This window comes from Gambusia affinis, linkage group LG15 (genome assembly GCF_019740435.1).
Source record: "Gambusia affinis linkage group LG15, SWU_Gaff_1.0, whole genome shotgun sequence".
Classification (NCBI taxonomy): domain Eukaryota; kingdom Metazoa; phylum Chordata; class Actinopteri; order Cyprinodontiformes; family Poeciliidae; genus Gambusia; species Gambusia affinis.
In genome coordinates, this window is record NC_057882.1 from 22,108,355 (window position 1) to 22,127,933 (window position 19,579).

General features: G+C 39.3%; 3 protein-coding genes across 3 annotated transcripts; 1 reads left to right on the forward strand and 2 right to left on the reverse strand.

Annotated features, from left to right (window-relative positions):
• Positions 1 to 9: 9 nt before the first annotated feature.
• On the reverse strand, positions 10 to 7,720 carry LOC122844785. The gene is made up of 2 exons (XM_044140549.1): positions 7,154 to 7,720; positions 10 to 1,137 (listed from the first exon to the last, which is right to left on the reverse strand). Exons 1-2 carry the CDS (start codon positions 7,627 to 7,629, stop codon positions 144 to 146), a joined length of 1,470 nt encoding a protein of 489 aa, XP_043996484.1. The 5' UTR covers positions 7,630 to 7,720; the 3' UTR covers positions 10 to 143.
• Positions 7,721 to 10,800: 3,080 nt separating this feature from the next.
• On the reverse strand, positions 10,801 to 15,610 carry LOC122844788 (claudin-like protein ZF-A89). The gene is made up of 2 exons (XM_044140552.1): positions 15,030 to 15,610; positions 10,801 to 11,447 (listed from the first exon to the last, which is right to left on the reverse strand). Exons 1-2 carry the CDS (start codon positions 15,506 to 15,508, stop codon positions 10,874 to 10,876), a joined length of 1,053 nt encoding a protein of 350 aa, XP_043996487.1. The 5' UTR covers positions 15,509 to 15,610; the 3' UTR covers positions 10,801 to 10,873.
• Positions 15,611 to 15,939: 329 nt separating this feature from the next.
• LOC122844786 (claudin-like protein ZF-A89) lies at positions 15,940 to 18,494 on the forward strand. Its single transcript, XM_044140550.1, has one exon. The coding sequence runs from the start codon at positions 16,735 to 16,737 to the stop codon at positions 17,494 to 17,496; it is 762 nt and encodes a 253-aa protein (XP_043996485.1). The 5' UTR covers positions 15,940 to 16,734; the 3' UTR covers positions 17,497 to 18,494.
• Positions 18,495 to 19,579: the final 1,085 nt, after the last annotated feature.

Consider the following 19,579-nt stretch of genomic DNA (forward strand, 5'->3'; position numbering starts at 1 on the left):
TTTTGTCTCCTTCATTTTGAAAAACGTCCTTCACACAACAAATAATTATATAAAAATGAAACATTATCATCTATAAAGCATTGAACTACTAAGTAACTGCAAACTAGATGTAAACTGAAGTCTTCCTTCTTCCAGTGCTCATGTTACAGGTATGTTTTTGGTGCTGCTTCATCTTTATTTTCACTGGCAGCTGATAAAGTTTCATCCAGTTCAGCTTGTTTCAACTGAGACTTTGTTGATGGTGTGTCGCTGAGTTCGGACTTTCTCGACTTGGGCCTTTTCATCTGAGACTTTGTCGATGGAGCCCAGGATCTCTCTGAATCCTCTCTGATGTCCTGCTGGGATTCGACGTCATATCCAGGCCTAGAGAACAGCTGAGGATAGGCGGTTGGCGCCCCAAAGCTTTGGGGCCCGGGTGACATGCGTTTCATGGGTTGAGCCAGCGCCGTTGGCACCCTGGAGAGACGGGAGCCAGCGCGGGAGGATCCATTAGAGGATCGGACTACCACGTAGCGAACGGAGGGGCTCTTGTCCGTGTCGTGGGCTTTGCCTGAGCAAGAGGACTTCATGAACAGACCCCCTCCCAGGATGAGCAGAAACGCTGCCCCCCAGCCAAGGTAGAGGCAAGCTCCGATCTCCATCTTCTGAGAGTCTATGGATGTGCTGTAGAAGTTCTTCACCACCGTGCTGGCCGCCCACGCCGTAGGAATCAAACAGAGCAGCCCTGAGATCATCAGCACCACCCCTGCTGTTATGGCCATTTTCTCCTTCGCACCACTTCCTTCTGCATCCAAGAAGCGGGTGCATTTTCCACCCACGAAGGCCAGAATGAGGCCAAAGCTGCCTGTAGCAATGGCGAGGATCATGAGTGCCCTGGCGGCCTGCCTGTCGGCGCTGAGTTCCAGCTGGGACTCATAGCGCTTGCACTGTATATATCCTGTGCTTTGAACCACACACGACATCCAGATGCCCTCCCAGATAGTCTGGGCGGTCACAATGGAGCTGCCCACGAAGGCGGTCACATTCCACATAGGCAGCACACAGCTGGTGAAGACCCCAAACCAGCCCAGGAGGCACAGGGCGCTGCCCAGCAGCTGCATCCCCATTGAGGCCATGATGGGAAGATCTTTGAAGCTGCTGGAAAAATCCTCTCAGACCTTTAAGAAGAGCCTCTATTGATCCCTGCAGTGCTTGTTTTACCTTCAGTGTCGCACTCTCTCGCTCTCTGATCTCTGCTGTCTTTGTTAGTCCTTAACATGTCCTGCCTTTTTCACATGCATTCCTCTCTAACTATGAACTTATCTGGAGTGTTCAACGTAGACTGCTGACAGTTTCGGTTCCTCTGGTATCCTTCTGTGAAGTACCAGGTGTGTCTTAGCTCAACTGTACTTCATTTGTTTACAGGATATTTCCATCTGTCACTGTCCCTCCCCTTCTCAACATGTCCCTCTACCTGAGCGAGCGCTTTCTCTCCTGTCACCTGAGCGTCTGTCGCTGTGCTACTGGTCAGGTGTACATGTGCCACACCTATCCTACTGGGGACAGGAGGAGGAGGGTGACAGAAAGAAGTGACATAATCCATCCCCGCTCCCATCGTCTCTCTTGACTGTTCAGGTGAAACCAATTTTTATTTAACTATAAATGAATGAAACAAAATGCAGAATTAAATTAAGAGAGATTGAGGTTGAGGGCCAAACTCATGTTTGGTAAAATGGTCTCACATTTTACCAAACGTTTTATTTATTATGATGCACATCATATTTGTGCTAAATAACCAAAAAGAAAAGGCCGTAAATTACCTATCAGGGATTCAGAGTAGCTGTGTTTCTAATGTTTTTCAGAAGAGCAGAAGCGAAATACCAACTTCAGTTTCCTGAGACAAAACCAGCTTAACTCAACCAGCATCAACTGAGGAGAAAAACCGGTTTAAAACATGCAAACACCTTTCCACCCTCACACACGCACACACACACCCCACACACACACAAAACAACATAAAATGTTTTAATTCATCCTGAATTTATATTTATTCCTTTTATCTTTGGAATGCTATCAGTGATAGCGTTTATATTTATTTCTTGATTAGTCTTGATATGTAATTCATTTGCTTGTACATAGTTGTAAATTTCCTTTGTTTCTCTCTGCTCATATTTCCTCGTTTGGTGTTGCCATTGTCAACAGCTTTGAGTGTTTTTCTCAGTTATCTCTGGAACGTTTCGGCTTAAATTTCCCATGCTTTAAATAGACTTCAACAGAAACTCAGTACTTTACAGAAGATCCTTATGAGCATTTGTAGAAAATCAAGCGGGATTTTGTGACAAGGGAAAGATAAATAAGGCATAATGGATTTAAACCTAAAATATTGGCCATGTTTTTGTAACATCTCAAAAAGTATCTTCCAAACTTAAATAGCTATTAACATAAAAAAGAATTTTGAGAGTCAGTTTTCTGAAAATATGAACAACGATGCAGAAAATGTTGTTTCATATGAGTTAAGTAACTGATTAACAATTGATAGCAGGTTCAATAAGTATTGATCAGGTCAATGTTCATGTTAGTCAATATATTTTTCATATTCTTAATGAAATATTTCTGTAAACAAAAATGTTTTGGCCTTGCTCAACACCTTGTTGATGATGAAACTCAACTTTAATTTCTATCTGAAATTAAAAATTTTGATTGTCAGTTTCTTTTTTCCACACTTTAGAGTTTGAGTAGCGCAATCTCTAATATTTCTATTGACATGAAATTTGCATCAGGTGTTTGTAGCAATTCAAGTAATGCACACATGCAGAGAAATCAATACAATTTAGTCCATGAATGGGTTAATGTGCAGTGAAGAGGAATGGTAGAGCTACAAAGGTGTTCAGCAAAAAAGAACTGGATGTTCACAGAGAACCAAGAAATCAGATGGAATCTGTAAGTATTTAGAAAATGTTTGTGTTGCTTATCTTTAAATAAATATAATCTTGCCTAATATTAACTGACAGACTATAGAATATTTTTTTCTGTCAGACCTGAACTTTCAGGTCTGACAGAGACACATAAAGGTAATTTAAAAGTCAGCCTTCTGTCACCTAAAGAACATTTCTACGATTAAAGGACTAAAGTCTCAACAAGACCTTGAGAAATTCCTCTAAGTGTTTTTCTCTCGTCAAATTGATCACTACAACATCTTCACAGGTCATCCTAAAAAAAAAAAAAATCCATCCTCCAGTTGCAGCTGATCCAGAAAGCTGCTGCTGACGTTCTGACTGAAACCAGGAGGATAGAGCCCAGTTCTTAAGTCCTTTCTCTGACTTCCTGTAGCTCAGACAATAGACTGTAAAATACTTTTTGTTAGTTTATAAACCACTTTAGTTCAGTTTTTATTCATATTCCAAGGGCGGATTGGTTTGCAGCAATAACTGATGCTCTTCTGCATTGCTTTTAGTTTTTGATATGCAAATGATACCTAGTGTCCCACTTGTTAATTAATAACATACATCTCACAATACCAAATAAAAATTTAACTATAGAACACCACAACCCAGTAAAATAGGTGACATATTTATTGTACTTCACCCCTTTGTTCAGTTAAAATAATTACCCATACCAGTGGCAGGCCGTGCATTTCACACCTAGGCCTTCAGTAGTGCTCCGTCTGAATCAATCCAACCCTCAATAACTATTTTACGGCTATAAAACCTCTACTGCAGGTACAGCTGCGACACATATAAAAAAAGCATCAAAAATACCTGATAAAATTACAATATTATTTAGGAATATAGCAACATTTTACTCACCAAAAATCCTGATTATTTGTATACAAAATCCATCCTCTTTTCTTTCCTCAAGAAGATTTCAATTACTCTGTTGTGAGGACAAATCCTTTTCCCAGTTGTGACAAGCTTGCTAGCTTCGGAGTTGCCTGACCTTGCTTAAAAATGTCCAGCTTGTCTTGAAAAGTTCGTCTTGAAAACAGTAAATGCCCAACCACATCCATTTCTTCTCCTCCTTCACCCATCGTGGGTTGACAAAACAGCTATTAAATCAACACAACAATATCTTTGCTTGTGCAGTTCGCTACAGACGGAGTTTGCTAGCTCTGGCTAGTCCACTCTTTGACTATCCAATCAAAGTGTGTGAATACGCTGACGTTTCCGAACGCCTGCTAGAGGGCCTTGGTGTCGCAAACTCAAAATCTGATTGGTTGAAGCAACAGTTTGATCGACATTTATTTTATGCTACAGAACTGATTGTGAAGGCCTCCAGGCAGATTTCTTTGACCCTGGCAACAAACAGTGGCTGAAATGTGATTGGTTAAATGCTTAAAAATTAAAATACACGTCTGGAAGCAGCGCAATCAAGGGGCTAGCAATGAAAGGAAGCGGACAGACCATTTGGAATTATTTAATACGTATTCATAGACAAAATATAATTAAATCAACACAACAATATCTTTGCTTGTGCAGTTCGCTACTGACGGAGTTTGCTAGCTCTGGCTAGTCCACTCTTTGACTATCCAATCAAAGTGTGTGAATACGCTGACGTTTCCGAACGCCTGCTAGAGGGCCTTGGTGTCGCAAACTCAAAATCTGATTGGTTGAAGCAACAGTTTAATCGACATTTATTTTATGCTACAAAACTGATTGTGAAGGCCTCAAGGCAGATTTCTTTGACCCTGGCAACAAATAGTGGCTGAAATGTGATTGGTTAAATGCTTAAAAATGAAAATACACGTCTGGAAGCAGCGCAATCAAGGGGCTAGCAATGAAAGGAAGCGGACAGACCATTTGGAATTATTTAATACGTATTCATAGACATAATATAATTAACATCAGTCTGTGATTCAGATATTTATAGGCCAGCAGAGAAGGCCTTGCAGGGCCTGACGGCCCACCACTGTTAAAACATTATTATTGATGTTTCTAAATGAATATGAACTTGGTTTTTTTGCGTTATTTGGGGTCTGAAAGCTCTGCATCTTTTTTGTTATTGTGACCATTTCGCATTTTCTGCAAATAAATACTAAATTTTTGCTTGGAATTAGGGAACATGTTGTCAGTAGTTCATAGAATAAAAGAACAAAGTTAATTTCACTTAAACATAAACCTATAAACAGTAAAAATCAGAGAAAACTGATCATTTGAGTGGTCTCTTAATTTTTTCCAGAGCTCTGCATATATACACACAAATAAAGCATTAAAGTACATTGTGCTCCCAAAAATATAAAATATGTATTCAAAACCTAAAAAGTCATCTTGGTATTGCAGTCTAAGGGAAATTAAGTTCAGGAATGGCTGCAGGAATGAAAGAAACCCGACGACGCTGGGCTCTGATCTCAGGCATTCTGAAGCACAAAAAATAGTAAAATCCAAACTTATATGAACCTTTCAGGTCACTGCGGTCTTCTGGTCCAAGTCTACTTCAAGAACAAGCTTCCAGAAAACTGCAAAAATCCTTAAATTTTTTTAAATTAAAGTTAGAAATCCCTCTGTTTAGAGTTGTCTTTGTCGGTGTTAATACTAACTGAAATCATTCATTTTAGTTTGTATTTTAGTTTTGTATCTTCTTTATTTCTTTTAATGGGGAGTTTTTACCACATGCTGTTGTGCTTTAATTAGAAGGAGCAAATTTTCCATTTAGCAGGTTTTTACATGTCTTCATAGAATATAATAGAGCAGAATATCCTTTATTGTCCCACAATGAGGATATTCAGGGTGTAATGTGCTGAAGGTTTCTGATTTGTTTAGTCACCTTGGTCTAGTCATTCCTGCATAGCTGCTGCTGGTTTCTTTGGTTCCTTCACTTCGTTGCTTGTGTTAGCTGCAGTTTGTTAAAGTATCTATCATTCATGCTTGTGTAGCTCCTTTTGTTCTTCCTAAATAACACACTTTGTTTGACCTTTGCTGGCCTGTGTCCAGCGTTTGAGCCCACCCAACTCACTCTTCCCACAGCACTTACCAATTCTGAGTGGCCTTCCCTTTCTCGTTTTAACACACAAAGTTTGTTTAATTACAATGTGCGATAGATACCAGTGTAGGGAGCAGATAGTAGTAAAGTTTACTATATTTTCAACTAAGATAGATAAAATCCTTTATTTTTTGGAGTAAATTTGGGCACAAACATCTAACATAAATTATAAAACATTCACAATGACAAATAGATATCTTCTCCTGCTTGTTTTATGCATTTTTTTCTTTTACGTTTTATGTCTAAGCCCCAAATTATTCATAACCCTTACAGACTTACTACTACTTCCATTCATACTTCGAGAAGTAAATCAAAAAATAGTTTAATAAGCCAAAAAAACAAAATCAAAACTACATTGTACACAAAAACATACCAAATTATTTATTTTATGTTAAATCTTTTATTTCAAATATATAAAATTTTGTTTTACAGTTATCTACTGGCCTATGAGACAATAAACTACGAGTGACGAGTTCTTTGTCATGGTCTTGTTTTTGTTTGTTCGGCAGAAAGCGAACATTGTCCCACAACCTGTTTGTTAAGATTCCACCCTTTTCAGTACAAGCTGCATTTTTCCACCACATGCTGTGTTACTGTAAGCATAACTGACATTTAGAAAGGAAGACAGGCAGTCATAACCACTGACTATACTTATAATTATGGATTATACATTAAAAACAAGTAAAACAACAAAAAGCCACATAATTGTCAACGTATACATGTGATCAAAAAAATCCTGATCAGTTCAGATTTCACATAAGTAGAGATCTTACACATTGTCCAAATAAACAAAAAAAGAGATGAGGATGCAGAAAAAAATAATAATTAAGCTGTTTTTTGATCTGAAAGCATTTCTAAATAACTATATGTGTTTATAAATACAGTTAATTCACTTTTTACAATATAAATGTTTCCTATGAAGACAACTAACAGTATTAATTCATTCTTTCTGCCACAGTTTCATTCAGAATCTTGACTCAAATATTAGACTTTTATCAAATCTTATCTTGTCTCATCTTTACCCAACTCAGTTCTGTGACTCTAGACGTATTGCTGCTTGTTGGTGTCCACAGACTGAGCCTTGGAGTACCGATAGTCGTACTCCTTCTCGTTCTTAGGACATGTGGAGCAGAGGAGCCCACCGCCGATGAAGAGCAGCGCCGCAGTGCCCCACCCAATGTAGAGGGAGGCGCCCAACTCTCTCTTCTGAGCGCTGATCAGAGTTGGGTTGTAGAAATCCCGAATGATTGTGTTCGCGGTCCAGCAGACGGGGATGAGGACCAAGACGCCCGCGATGATGAACATGACACCGGCAGCGACAGCCACCGTGATCTTTTGATTTTCGTCGGGTATGAAGTTGGTGCACTTGCCTCCCGCCACGCCCAGCAGGATCCCGACGACTGCAACGATGATGGCGATGACAGTGAGTGCTCTGGCGGCCTGCAGGTCCTGAGGCAACTCCAGCATAGAGTCGTACACCTTGCACTGCATCTGGCCTGTGCTCTGAGTCACACAGTTCATCCACAAACCCTCCCATATGATCTGAGAGGTGACGATGTTGGCACCGATGAAGGCTGTGACTCTCCAGGTTGGGAGGGCGCAGATGATGATGGTCCCCAGTAAGCCGATGAAGGCCAACACCATCCCCAAGATCTGCTTTCCGCCGGACACCATGTTGAAGCTCTGTTGCTGTCTTGAGAAACGGAGTAGTCGTGTCTTCCTGAGAGCCGGAGAGCTTTGTTTGTTGCAATGTGTGGGTAGTGGTTTAAATTGCTGCTTTTAAAGAGAGACAAGAAGTCAGAGGAGGAGTTAGTTGACGGTAAGCTGAAACTAGTTTGCGAGGATTCTGACCAAACCGGATCTCTTCACAACATCGATGACCTTAGAGTTTCCAAGGGACAATGAAAGAAATTCGCAGAAGAACAAAAATAAAGATAAACAAGGAGTTTCTGTTTGTTCTGCTGATTAAATTCAGTTATAAAATCTTCAACAAACTGACAAAATGCAGTAACTACATAATTAAAACTAAACTAAACAGGGTCAGATCAACACTACAGCGATCCTTATTTAGTCGGCTGAAATGTTGCTGACTGCATTTTCATTAAAGAAATCTACATTTTTAACACCTCTAGTGAAAGGAGAGCTGTATACAGATACATAATACAAAAACAGGTAAAATTCTTCTCTGACATGATGTTTCATAATTTACTGCATATCTAATCGATACTCTGTGTAATGCCATGCAGATATTTAAGGTTGTACATCGCGACTTCCGGCAGGATCACTGTTCTGTTATCTCTGTCGCTGCATTCAAGTTACACACAGAACACACAACCACACTGCTTTGGTTAGTGGCGCTGAGGTTTGACCCTGAGCTCAATATCAAGCCTCATTTGAAGGAGGTGACTAAGCTTCCCCTTTATCATCTTCAGAATATTACAAAAATCAGACAAATTTTATCCTTTGGAAATGCACGAATTCTTACTATCCTCACACACTGATTATTACAGTGGTTCCCAAAGTCTGGGGCGCGCCCCCTACAGCGGGCGCAGTGCCATTACAGAGGGACCGCAGGAAGAAGTATGGACGAATAAAAAACAAATAGCAGTTACACAAAAGTGTTTCACTGTAAAGATGGTTTGTAGTGTGTTCTGTTGCAACCTGAAGTGTGAAATAACCTTCAGTGGAGTTTGAAAACAAAATATGTGTAAAGGTTTATGTCTGGTTGAACGATTTGTGCCCCCAGTTGGTTCTAGTTTCTATTTTAGGGGGGATTTTATTGTAATCCGTAGGGGTCACCAAAAATAATGGGACATATACTTTCCAAAATAGTTCCACATAGTTTCACTTGCATTCTTCCTGGTCTGCTGGGGTTTTTAAAATCTGGATCTCTCTAATGGACGCCATTTTCTTGTTGAATCAGAAAGGCTTTAGATGGCGTTCTGAATCTTTTGTGATCTCCTGAATAAGTTATCTTGAAGTCATTTTGACAGCTGATCCTCTCCTGGGAAAATTCACCATTGTTCTTGGTTTTCTTTGTTGATAATAGCTCTGTATCGCTACCCTTTTCTCTCTGCAACATCTTTATTATCTATTTCTTTTGAATGGGGACACAATGTGTTCCTCTTGTGGATTTTAGCCTACTTTATGCGGCCAAGCAGGTTCCATTTAAATTATTTTTTTCTGAACATGTCTGCCAAAAATTAGAAACTGAAAAATGAGGCTTGAAAATAAAAAGGGGAAATTACTTTTCACATACGGGCAGGGTTAGTTGGATAGCTTTTTCACTTAATAAAATAAATAATCTTTTAAGAATTGGTTTTTACCCAGTTCATCTTTGTCTAATAATGAAAAATGTGTTTAAATCACAAGAAAAATCATGAATAGGGCTTTAATATGTAAAAAACTGACACAAACATGAGAATAATAAAGAATTTCAACCAAAATTCAACAAAATGTTGCATTTTGTCATCACAACATAACTTGAAACTACATGTTCCAATGAAACCAGTTTCAAAACACGTGAAATCATCGTTTCACGTGTGCTTCATTCCTTTGGGTCAATTAAAGCCTTGTGCTTAGTAAAGTTTCACTTCCTGTTCACCAGCTCCACCTTTTCTCCAAAAATGGTCAACAGGAACATTTCAGCAGAACAACAAAATGGCAGCTGAATGCCACACCCAAGTCTTCAAAACAGCAAGTCACCAACTACTGGATGATGTCATCCTGTAGTTGGTGACTTCTCTACTTCTCATTCAGGGTAAACATGGTTACAATCTGTTCCAGTAAACTTTTCTGATGTCGTTACTGACACTTAATGTAAAATAGCAATATGAGGCAGCTTCAGATACCTGTGTCAACTTAGTTTAATTAATATTGTGTAATTAATATTGGGGAGGATAAAATTTCCTGACCATACTCCAAAACAGACGCTGGAACAACCACTTCTCTCCTATGATTGAGTTAGAATGTTTACATATCCTTTGGTTTCAAGAAATAAAATTCTACTGTTAGGATGAGAATTACTGAATCCAGAAACATCTGCAAATTGTTCAACCTCAAAGCTTCCCTCTTTCCCAGGATATTTCAGAAACCACAGCGTTGACATTCTCGACAGATCATGGGTGTCCAGAGTGAGGCTTGGGGTCCATTTGAGGCCCTCATAATGATTTTATGAGGCCCTTCGCCACAATTCAAGAATGGTGCCAATTCACGCTGTCTCTCTAAATAAGGTGTGTTCATGCTCCGATGTTTTTCTTTGGCGTTTTTGTTACGCCAACGATTCAGAAATCATAATCTGCTTAAAACATCACAAAAATTTGAGATCTGCCAGGATTGACGCAACTTTACCTGTGTCTAATATTAAACTGTGTGTTATTTTATATTGTCAAAATTAGTACCAAAATTATAGTGTCTGTATTTAAAAGCAAGAACTAAATGCAGGACTTGTGTTGAAAATAGACAAGTACCAAATATTTATTCATAACATACAAAACATAATGCTACATTCATTTGTAAAGCAAAACAAAAGTTTCTGTAATTCCAAACACGATAAACTAAAAAGTACAACTGTCACAATAAGACTTCACAGTTAAAGGAAGACAGCTACTAAAACCAACGTAACTCCAGTAAAATTATAGAAAAAAGAACAAATAACAGAAATTATTTCAGCATTCAGACGAATATGACTGAAATTCTTCAAAATAAAATTCAGATATGTGGAGAGCTTATAATATTTCATTACATTTTTCCCTTCATGTCCTGAAATTGTGCAGTTACTTTTTAAACCATTGTCATTTTAGTGCAATTATGATGTGAAATAAATGACAAAAAAAATGGGCTTCAATTAGAAAGGCTATTTTACACGTAAACCTTCAGTTTGTTTACGATGGATAGTGGAGATCATTCCTCTTCTTCTTCAGCATCTGTAGCTTCCTGTCAGGATCCCTCCTCCGATGACGAGCAGCGCTCCAGACGCCCAGCCGATGTAGATGGAGGCTCCCAGCTCCCCTCTCCTCCCCTCCGTCGCCACTGGGCTGTTAAATTCCGTGATGATGATGTGAGCCGACCAGCTGACGGGAATGATGCACAGCACGCCTGCGATGAGAAACACCACTCCTCCACCAATGCCAATGTTGGATTTCATCAACCTGTCGTAGCGGCAGAAGTTGGTGCACCGAATCCCAACGATGCTGAGCCCGATGGCCACAACGCTGACGCCAAGGGAGACGCAGACGAGAGCCCGAGAGCCCTGCAGGTCCTGAGACAAGGCGAGGACGGAGTCATAGGCCTTGCACTGCAGGTGACCTGTGCTCTGGATCACGCAGTTCATCCACAGACCTTCCCAAAACACCTGAGCGGTGACGATGTTGGTTCCAACGAATGCCGTCACCTTCCACATGGGCAGAGCGCAGATGAGGATCGTTCCCATGAAACCGATGATTGCCAAGCAAAAACCAACCAGCTGAGTCCCCATTGTGTCGAGGCGAATGTTTCCCACAAAGCAAATTAAAAAAAGTGGAAAAACTCAACCTTGTGTTGACCTAAAAATCGTTTTTTCAGCGGGTTTTAACATGGTTTTAAAAGCTGTCGGTTGTGTGTTTCTGTCTGTTCTTTGCAGCCTAGCAGGTCTGAAAACCGGAGCTGGGAGGGGACTGGAGGTTTAGGGTAACAAGAACAGGTTTCCTGCTTGTCTTCATTCCTGCTCGACCTGAATAGTCCAGGGAAGAAAGCTCTTTACAAAAGTACATGTGAGAAATTTGCTTAGAGATCACAAACATCAAAGGTTACATTTGCAAACTCTAAATGCTCTGGGACACAAACATCACATTAGCCATAATTCATCAAAAAGGAAAAGAAAATGTAATATATAGAGTATAAAAATTCTCTCTCTTTTGTTTGTTTTTTATTGGGTTCTTTTACAAGTTGCTCTTAAATGGTTCTGATTAAAAGTTGTGCTGAAAGTTCTGGCAGCCTGCAACTTGGGAGCGAAGATTTGGTGACCAAAGTGCGGCCCGCGGGCCATTAACGGCCCTCTGCGGGATTTTGTGTGGCCCACCACCAACCTGGTTTCTAGTATGGAGTAAATCTTGAAAGCAAGTGTGGGTGGCTGGTGTTGATGTAAACTTTTTCATCTTGTATGAAATTACTTTCTACAGATAAATAACATCCCGTTTAAAAAAATGAGATACAAAATATAAATTTCCATTTATTAACAACAACTTTTCTGCATTTATCTTCGCTGGGGAGAAACTAGAACTACGAATATCAATCTACATTTACTCAAACGTAAATTAAGTAACTCCCAAATAAGAAAACAATAAATACAGAAAAGTTAGAAACTGCAATTGCACAAAACCTTTTAATGTTTTCATCTACAATGATTCATAAATCCACTTTCTACAAAAATCTGACTATTTTGTTGATTTAATTCTAATTCTACTTTTTAGTTTATCAATGAGCATATACAATTTTAAAAAGGCACAAAAAGTTAAAGGTTTTAAAGGGGAAGTATTTGGAAAGTTAAAAAATCTCCCTACTATATTTTGCTGAACTGTGAGATCCTGTGATAATATCAACATCAGTTCACATCATTCCTCAAATCGATCATATCCGAATCATATCCGGAAGATGTCTGTGAAAAATCTCAGGCTTCGTTTGTCCTGTGCAAATAACACATAAAAGCAGAAATTGGAGAGTAATTTTTTTGTTACATTGGGTCACCAGATAATGCTTATCCTGAGTAAAACTTTTTCAGCAGGAATAAGCTATTCCCAAATAATTCCCACAATGTTTAGATCCTTAAACTGGAAATTAAGCCCTATTAACACACGATCTAGTTTCATAGAGACCACATTTTATTTGTAATAATTGCAGAGATCCTTGTGCATTTGGGAAGTGAACAAATTACCCAATACATTTTGCTGAACTCTGGGCTCCTGTGGTAATCCAATGTGAAATTTTATAGAAATGGGTGGGATCCAAAACGTAATCAAACAGTGTTTATTTGCTTTTGACTCAGAATAGAGGCTGCATTGGAGTTTGTCATGAAATGTCTTGAGAAAAATTCAGCTGAAGAGCGATACAAGTGCAGTTTTTCTGTTTTAGTGATGCCGGAACCAAATCAATCTAAAATTATTCCTGAAAACCACCAACAATAAGTGATTTTGTAGTTGAACAATCACTGGGAAAGCAAAGAGCAATTCACTATCAAGGACTTCACTGCAATGACGCGAGTTTAAGGTTAATTGGAGAAAGACGATGAAGGGAGAAATGGACTGGATGATGACTTTGGAGAGACTTGTGGTGAAGAAACTTCAGCGTGGGTTGCAGTCTTCAGGAAATTGCCTTTTCCTGGGCCAACCTAAAACCCCCAAGATGAAACAAAAAGGAGTGGATGACAAATGAGAATGGGAAGGAGTGATCAGGGAGTGGGAAAGGAGGAATAAAGGAAACTCTCTACTTGATTTGAAGAGTTTATTCCCAGATTTTGGATTTAAACTTTCTCTCTCTGATCGTCTGGGCCGCTTCATGTTTTCTCCTGATTGAGCTGAACAATATTTTCTGCCTGTCAAAACTTTGGGTGTCTTAGGATTGTGTACACACAATTTTATCTTTCGAGTCAAAAAACTGAGATTGGCAATAGGCAGAACAAGCTCTTTCAGGTCAGAACAGTTTTTTATTTTCCAAGAAATTCCAGAGCAGAGTTCCAGGAAAGAAATTCCCACTGCAGCATACTTCAGAGTTATAATAATAGCCACTTCAAACGTCCAGGCAATCACAACACAGTTTTCTGATGGAAATACAAAAAGAAAGTTCTGCTCAACAAATAGAAATGACTCTGAAAATGCTGCAATAAGAGGATAATGTTTTCTCTCCTTTGCTGCCTGGAGAGACACAGATGTCTCTGTTCTTGTGAAGGACATTCTGCCTTTCCTCTGCTCTTCTGACTCCTTTCATTTGTTTCCTCAAACGAAAACTGGTGAACTAAGCTTTACCTACATCCAACATTTTCACAAATGTTGGATGGATTTAACCAGTTGGTCAAAAGGCAAAATACAAAGATTGGGACACATGTATACTGTGTTCACTAAACACACTATGCATGTTTGTTTTATGAAACTTCTTGGATTATAATTAAGCAAGTCTGGGCTACTATTTAAGTTGAATTGGGTGGTTTTACAACAGTCAAAAAACTACTTTGTGCAAATAATCCTCAGCTAAAGAAGCAAAATGCAGCAATTAGCCTCGGCTCATTAGGAAACACCAATAGCACGGAGTCACCAGCATGTAGCTGTGTGGAAAAAATATTTCCTGATGACAAATTTAGTATTTTAATATTTCCTTTGACGAAACTGGGTATAAATTCTCTCCCAAACATTTCCATTGCATAAAACCAGACCCAGTGAGAGTTAAAGGGTTCTGAAGAAACAAAACTGTCCTGGCTGAATGTTCAGTCTAATATTTTACTACTATAAAAGCCACACAATGTACCCACTTTACTTTTGTTTCTCAATTTGTCTGGTATTGCATCCAGTTTGGATTTAACCAAAACTGCAGTTTCAGTAATATTTTGGTTTCACCACAACAGAAGCTACAAAGGTTGCGATAAGCAGCCAAACTTTAAATAAAGCTCATTAGCTTGGTGCTAGCAAGTGTTCAAGCAATGCAAGCAGTATGCAACAAGGTTAAACTCAGCAGTTAGCCAACTTATTTAATTAGTAAATTTTTATGCTTGCTCCCAATGTAGACCGCTGCTTTCAGAGTTAGCGGTTGCAACACCCCACCCAACAAGATCTAGACAAACACTTTAGATAAAAAGAGGCTTTATTAAAAATCAGCAAGTTCAAGATTAAAACCCTGGATTGGAGTTCAGTCCAGGTTCCTCAAGTCCAGAGTTTCAGGAAACAGTCTGAGCAGTTTAAACGTAGGCTCCTGTGCTGGCAGCCAAGCGTGGGGCAGAATATTTAACGGAGTAGCGGCTAGCCTTCTGCAGCTGGCACTGACAGCAGAGGAGAGCCCCGCCGATGATCAGGAGGCTTGCTGAAGCCCAGCCGATGAACAGCGCCGCACCAAGCTCACTCTTCTGGGCATCATCCACGGCGGGGTTGTAGAAGGTCTTGATGATCTCGTTGGCAGACCAGGACACTGGGATCAGACACAGGATACCTCCAACAATGAAGAACACACCTGCAATGATGGCGACCTGGCACTTAGCAAGGTCATCTTCAACACAGTTGGTGTACTTTCCCCCTGCGACGGCTAGAAGGAGTCCCAGGAAAGCAGCGATGATGGAGATCACAACCAGAGCGCGAGCGGCTTGAAGTTCTTGAGGCAAAGCCAGCATGGAGGTGTAAAACTTGCACTGCAGCTGGCCGGTGCTCTGCTTCACACAGTTCATCCACAGGCCCTCCCAGAAGATCTGCGCCGTCATGATGCTGTGCCCAACAAATGCAGATACCTTCCACATTGGCAGGGCACAAACAATGATGTCGCCAGCAAAACCAATGCTTGCGAGGAAGATGCCAAAAATCTGGAGGCCTGCAGACACCATCTTTTCTTCAGTTGCACAAAAGGTTGAAAGTCTCTTCAGCAGCAATGGATAATATGACCAATCCTCACCTGCAGCTTTAAGTATCCAAGCAGAACCATGAGAGGTGAATCTGACTGGCTGCCAGGAACTGATCAGCCTGACAACACCTGGGAATCAATCAAGCTGAGTGGCTCCACCTGAGTTCAATGGATGTTGGAGGCTGCTTGCTTTTACTCTGCACTGAAAGAAAAAAGCTGTTCATTTTACTTAATTTTATTGTGTACATCCGTCCCACACAATGCAAATAAGTAGAACCGACATATTTTCCCTCTTTCCCTCAAATACTTAAAGCTCGTCAAATCAACATATTTTATTTACATGAGATTACTTGAAAATATTAAGTTGAAACTACAAACATTTTATCTCTTACCATAATGTAAATATATTATGTATTATGGTGCTTACTTGCATCTGCTTTCATTTACAGGTAAAAGGAGATTAAAATGAGATCAGCATTGATTGTTGCATTTAACGATTCTTAATCTGTGTTTGAAAATATTTCTGTTCAAGATACACTTTGAACAATGGAAAAGTGCTGATTTGCATGTATTTAAAATACCATAATATGGTTCTATTAAACTGCATATACATCAAATAGATAAGTAGCAGCAGACTTCACAAACAAAAATGGGCATTTATTTTATTTTTATTTCTTTAGTTTTAGTCCATTTAAAGTGGAGAGAATTATTCTTATTCATAAAATACAGGCTAAATTTGAATTGAAATTGTGTAGTTTCATATAAACTGAACTAAAAACAAGCAAATGGAATATAATGGATTTATGCCAAATCAATAACGTAGAATATGTTGTTTCAGTAATTCAGTTTAAAAGATCAGATTTGATAGATTCATCTGGGTTTGGTGACACTTGAAGCTCAAATACTGTCTGTTAGAACATAATTGTAACCATGTTAAAATTTTATCAGTAAATTTTTTTTTTACGTTTATAAAGTTGGCACTTAACTAACAGGAAACATAACCTCCATTTTAGACATTTTCTTTAAACATTTGCTGTTGTATTTTTAAAATAGCTCATAGGTAAAAATCAGATTTTCTTTACAATGATCTTTTTATATTTGTCCTTCAGACACAGGCTGTGACTTCTTTTTGTTCTCTGATCTGTTTTCTGGGGGTACTGAAGGGTCTCTTTATGTGAGAGGAACGCCTCTTGGCTCAAAGCGTGATAGATGTTTATATGTGAACACTGCTGCGAGAGCCCACCCCGGCAGACTTGTATAAAACGTCTTGGCAGCAGACAAACTTTCAGTTGGTGGCCAGGCGCAGAGGAAAGACGCAGAAACCTGACAGAAACGACGATGGCGTCTTTAGGGTTGCAGATTCTTGGGGTTGCTCTGGCCGTGATCGGATGGTTGGGGAACATTCTGATCTGCGCGCTGCCACTATGGAGAGTCACTGCCTTCATTGGCAACAACATTGTGGTGGCTCAGAGCATCTGGGAAGGCCTGTGGATGAGCTGCGTGGTGCAGAGCACAGGCCAGATGCAGTGCAAAGTTTACGACTCCCTCCTGGCTCTGCCTCCAGACCTCCAGGCGGCTCGGGCCATGATCGTCATCTCCATCCTCTTCTCTTTCTTCGGCCTGCTGCTGTCTGTGGTTGGTGGGAAATGCACCACCTGCATCGAGGATGAAACAGCCAAAGCTCGAGTGTGCATCTCTGCTGGGGTTTTCTTCTTCCTGAGCGGAGCGCTGTGCATTGTGACCGTCTCTCTGCCGGCCAACACCATCATCAAGAACTTTTACAACCCACTGATTCCTGATGCTCAGAGGAGGGAGCTGGGTGCCTGCCTGTACATGGGCTGGGGGGCAGCGGGACTTTTACTGATCGGTGGGGCTCTGCTGTGCTGTCAGTGCCCGTCAGGAAGAGAGCACTACAACGGAGTGAAGTACACCGCCCCGAAATCCACAGCACCAGGGAAGGAGTTTGTCTGAGCAACAGGGAGTCGAATTCACCAAAAGACAGAAACAAACTGGTCTCCTTCTCAGTAATATCATCGACTAAAACAAACTGACTTTCTGCTTCAGAAAGATTGATACATTAATTCATTAAACTTATTTTTTGCAGTTATTTCCTTACTTATTGATCGTGACGATCAGTAAGAGTTTCTAACAGGCAGTTGTCTTTGTTTTTTACTATCTGAGGTGCATTTTTCAATGCTATATTTTATTAAAATTAATCAATTTTATGTCAAAAATGTGGCATCTGCAATTTTTATTCACAAGTGAAATAGCTTTTTGGAGTAACAATATTACCTTCAATCAGGAGGTTTGTCTGCCACAAAATTCAAGTTAGGAAAAATGTTCTTAAATCTAGATCAGTTATTTAAAATGTTAGAGAAAAGGTTTTCAAAGTGAGGTTCGTGTTTCCAGTTGAAGCTGTTCAGGAATTGTACATATTTCTCCAGCAGCACAAGTGGCTGATGAAAACACTTTATAAACTATTTCTGGTGAGATTTTCTCTGAAAATGTTAATAAAAAAATCAAAACCAAATGTGTACCAAGAAAATAGTTGAGTAAAATAAGATACCTACATTCCTGATCTTTGTAAATATTATGTATTTTGGTTTTACTTGCTTATACTCTGTCCTCTTCAGAAGAACCTTTTTGGCTTTAACAGCATCTGTGGTTTGGTTTTTATTTTTATTCTTTACATTGTGACTTTCATATTGGCTTTGTGAATAAAAGCAATGTCTGATTGTAAACAGAAACTTTTAAGTCCTTCGTCTTTTATCAGGTAGTTAATCAGCTACGCTTAGCAACAGGTGGGGGAGGGGTAGTCTCTGTGCTCTAAACAGCCAGAGGAAGCTCCTTCAGTCATTTGCCACATTACATAGAAACACTGTCCCAGAAAATATTGTGGCTTTAAATCTGTAACCTTTTAAATTCTTGGTAAAGCTGACAACACACAAACCCATTTTATCAGATGTTAGAGTGACACTTAAAAAAATAAAAACACTTCTGTGGAAATGTTATTTTTGCCATGCTGCTTTTTTATTGAAAGTAAAATACAAAAAAATTGTGAAACACAAGGACACATTTCATCATTACAACCATACATGTGCATTTTCTAACAAAACAGTAATCAGCAGTCAAAGTTGAGGGTTTATATCCATTTACTTTTCTTTTTTTGTGTTTAAAGGTTTGAATCTGAAGCACTGAAGATGATTTTTAAAAGGTCTGTCCTCCTCAGAAGACTTGACAGACGTCCTTTCACCCAGGGAAGTGAAAATATCCATTCTTTGAACAACTAAAATGGTTTCTCAGCAACATGAATCCAAGCATAAGCAGCTCTCTGTTGTCTCTGCCGGTGGCTTCCATTTTACTCAAGACAGAAAAGCTAAATCACTGTCTCAACACAACAGATTTCCATTACAGCACGGCAAACATCTCATCCAGTTACAGTAAATTCCCAGGAGGTTTCCCAGCTGGATTCCTCCGCTTTTTATCACCAGGAGAACAAATACAGTTTTATTTACAGGGCAGATGAAGGATAACAAACATCTATTGCTACATTCATTGGAAGATATAGGAAAACCCTACAGTTATATTTATATCATCAGCTCATTTCATAACCTTTGTAAAATATCATAATTATCTAGAAAAAGTAAAGTTACAGCAATAGTACATATTAGAAATGCACCAATCACAATATTCATGGTTCTCTTTCAGAATTTCAACATCTTTATTTTTACCTAATACAGATATATTAAAGAAATCCAAAATAATTCAAATTATTTGATAGTAGGGATTTCTAAAGTCAAAGGAAAACAAAGAAATTTCTGGGGGGGGGGGTTGTTGTTTTTAGACCCAAATGGACCAGCTCAGTACCAGCTGATTGTTGATGTATTTTTAGGTCAATAAAGTAAATTTCTCTTTTTGTTGCTCTTGTTTTATATGAATGGGAAAAAATAATCAGATTTGACCAATCAGGGAAAATTAGCTGATTCCTATTTAACACCTACTGGTTGGAGAAACTATCATATTGCTCAGTTGACAATTATTTGCTGATTTATTA

Coding starts and splice junctions, on each gene's coding strand:
- LOC122844788 (XM_044140552.1), bottom strand. CDS start 15,508: ATGGTGTCTGCAGGCCTCCAGATTTTTGGCATCTTCCTCGCAAGCATT. Junction 11,448..15,029: donor GATGCCCAGAAGAGTGAGCT/TGGTGCGGCGCT, acceptor CTTTGTGGGAAA/CATTCGCCTCGACACAATGG.
- LOC122844786 (XM_044140550.1), top strand. CDS start 16,735: ATGTTTATATGTGAACACTGCTGCGAGAGCCCACCCCGGCAGACTTGT.
- LOC122844785 (XM_044140549.1), bottom strand. CDS start 7,629: ATGGTGTCCGGCGGAAAGCAGATCTTGGGGATGGTGTTGGCCTTCATC. Junction 1,138..7,153: donor ATCAGCGCTCAGAAGAGAGA/GTTGGGCGCCTC, acceptor GGATTTTTCCAG/CAGCTTCAAAGATCTTCCCA.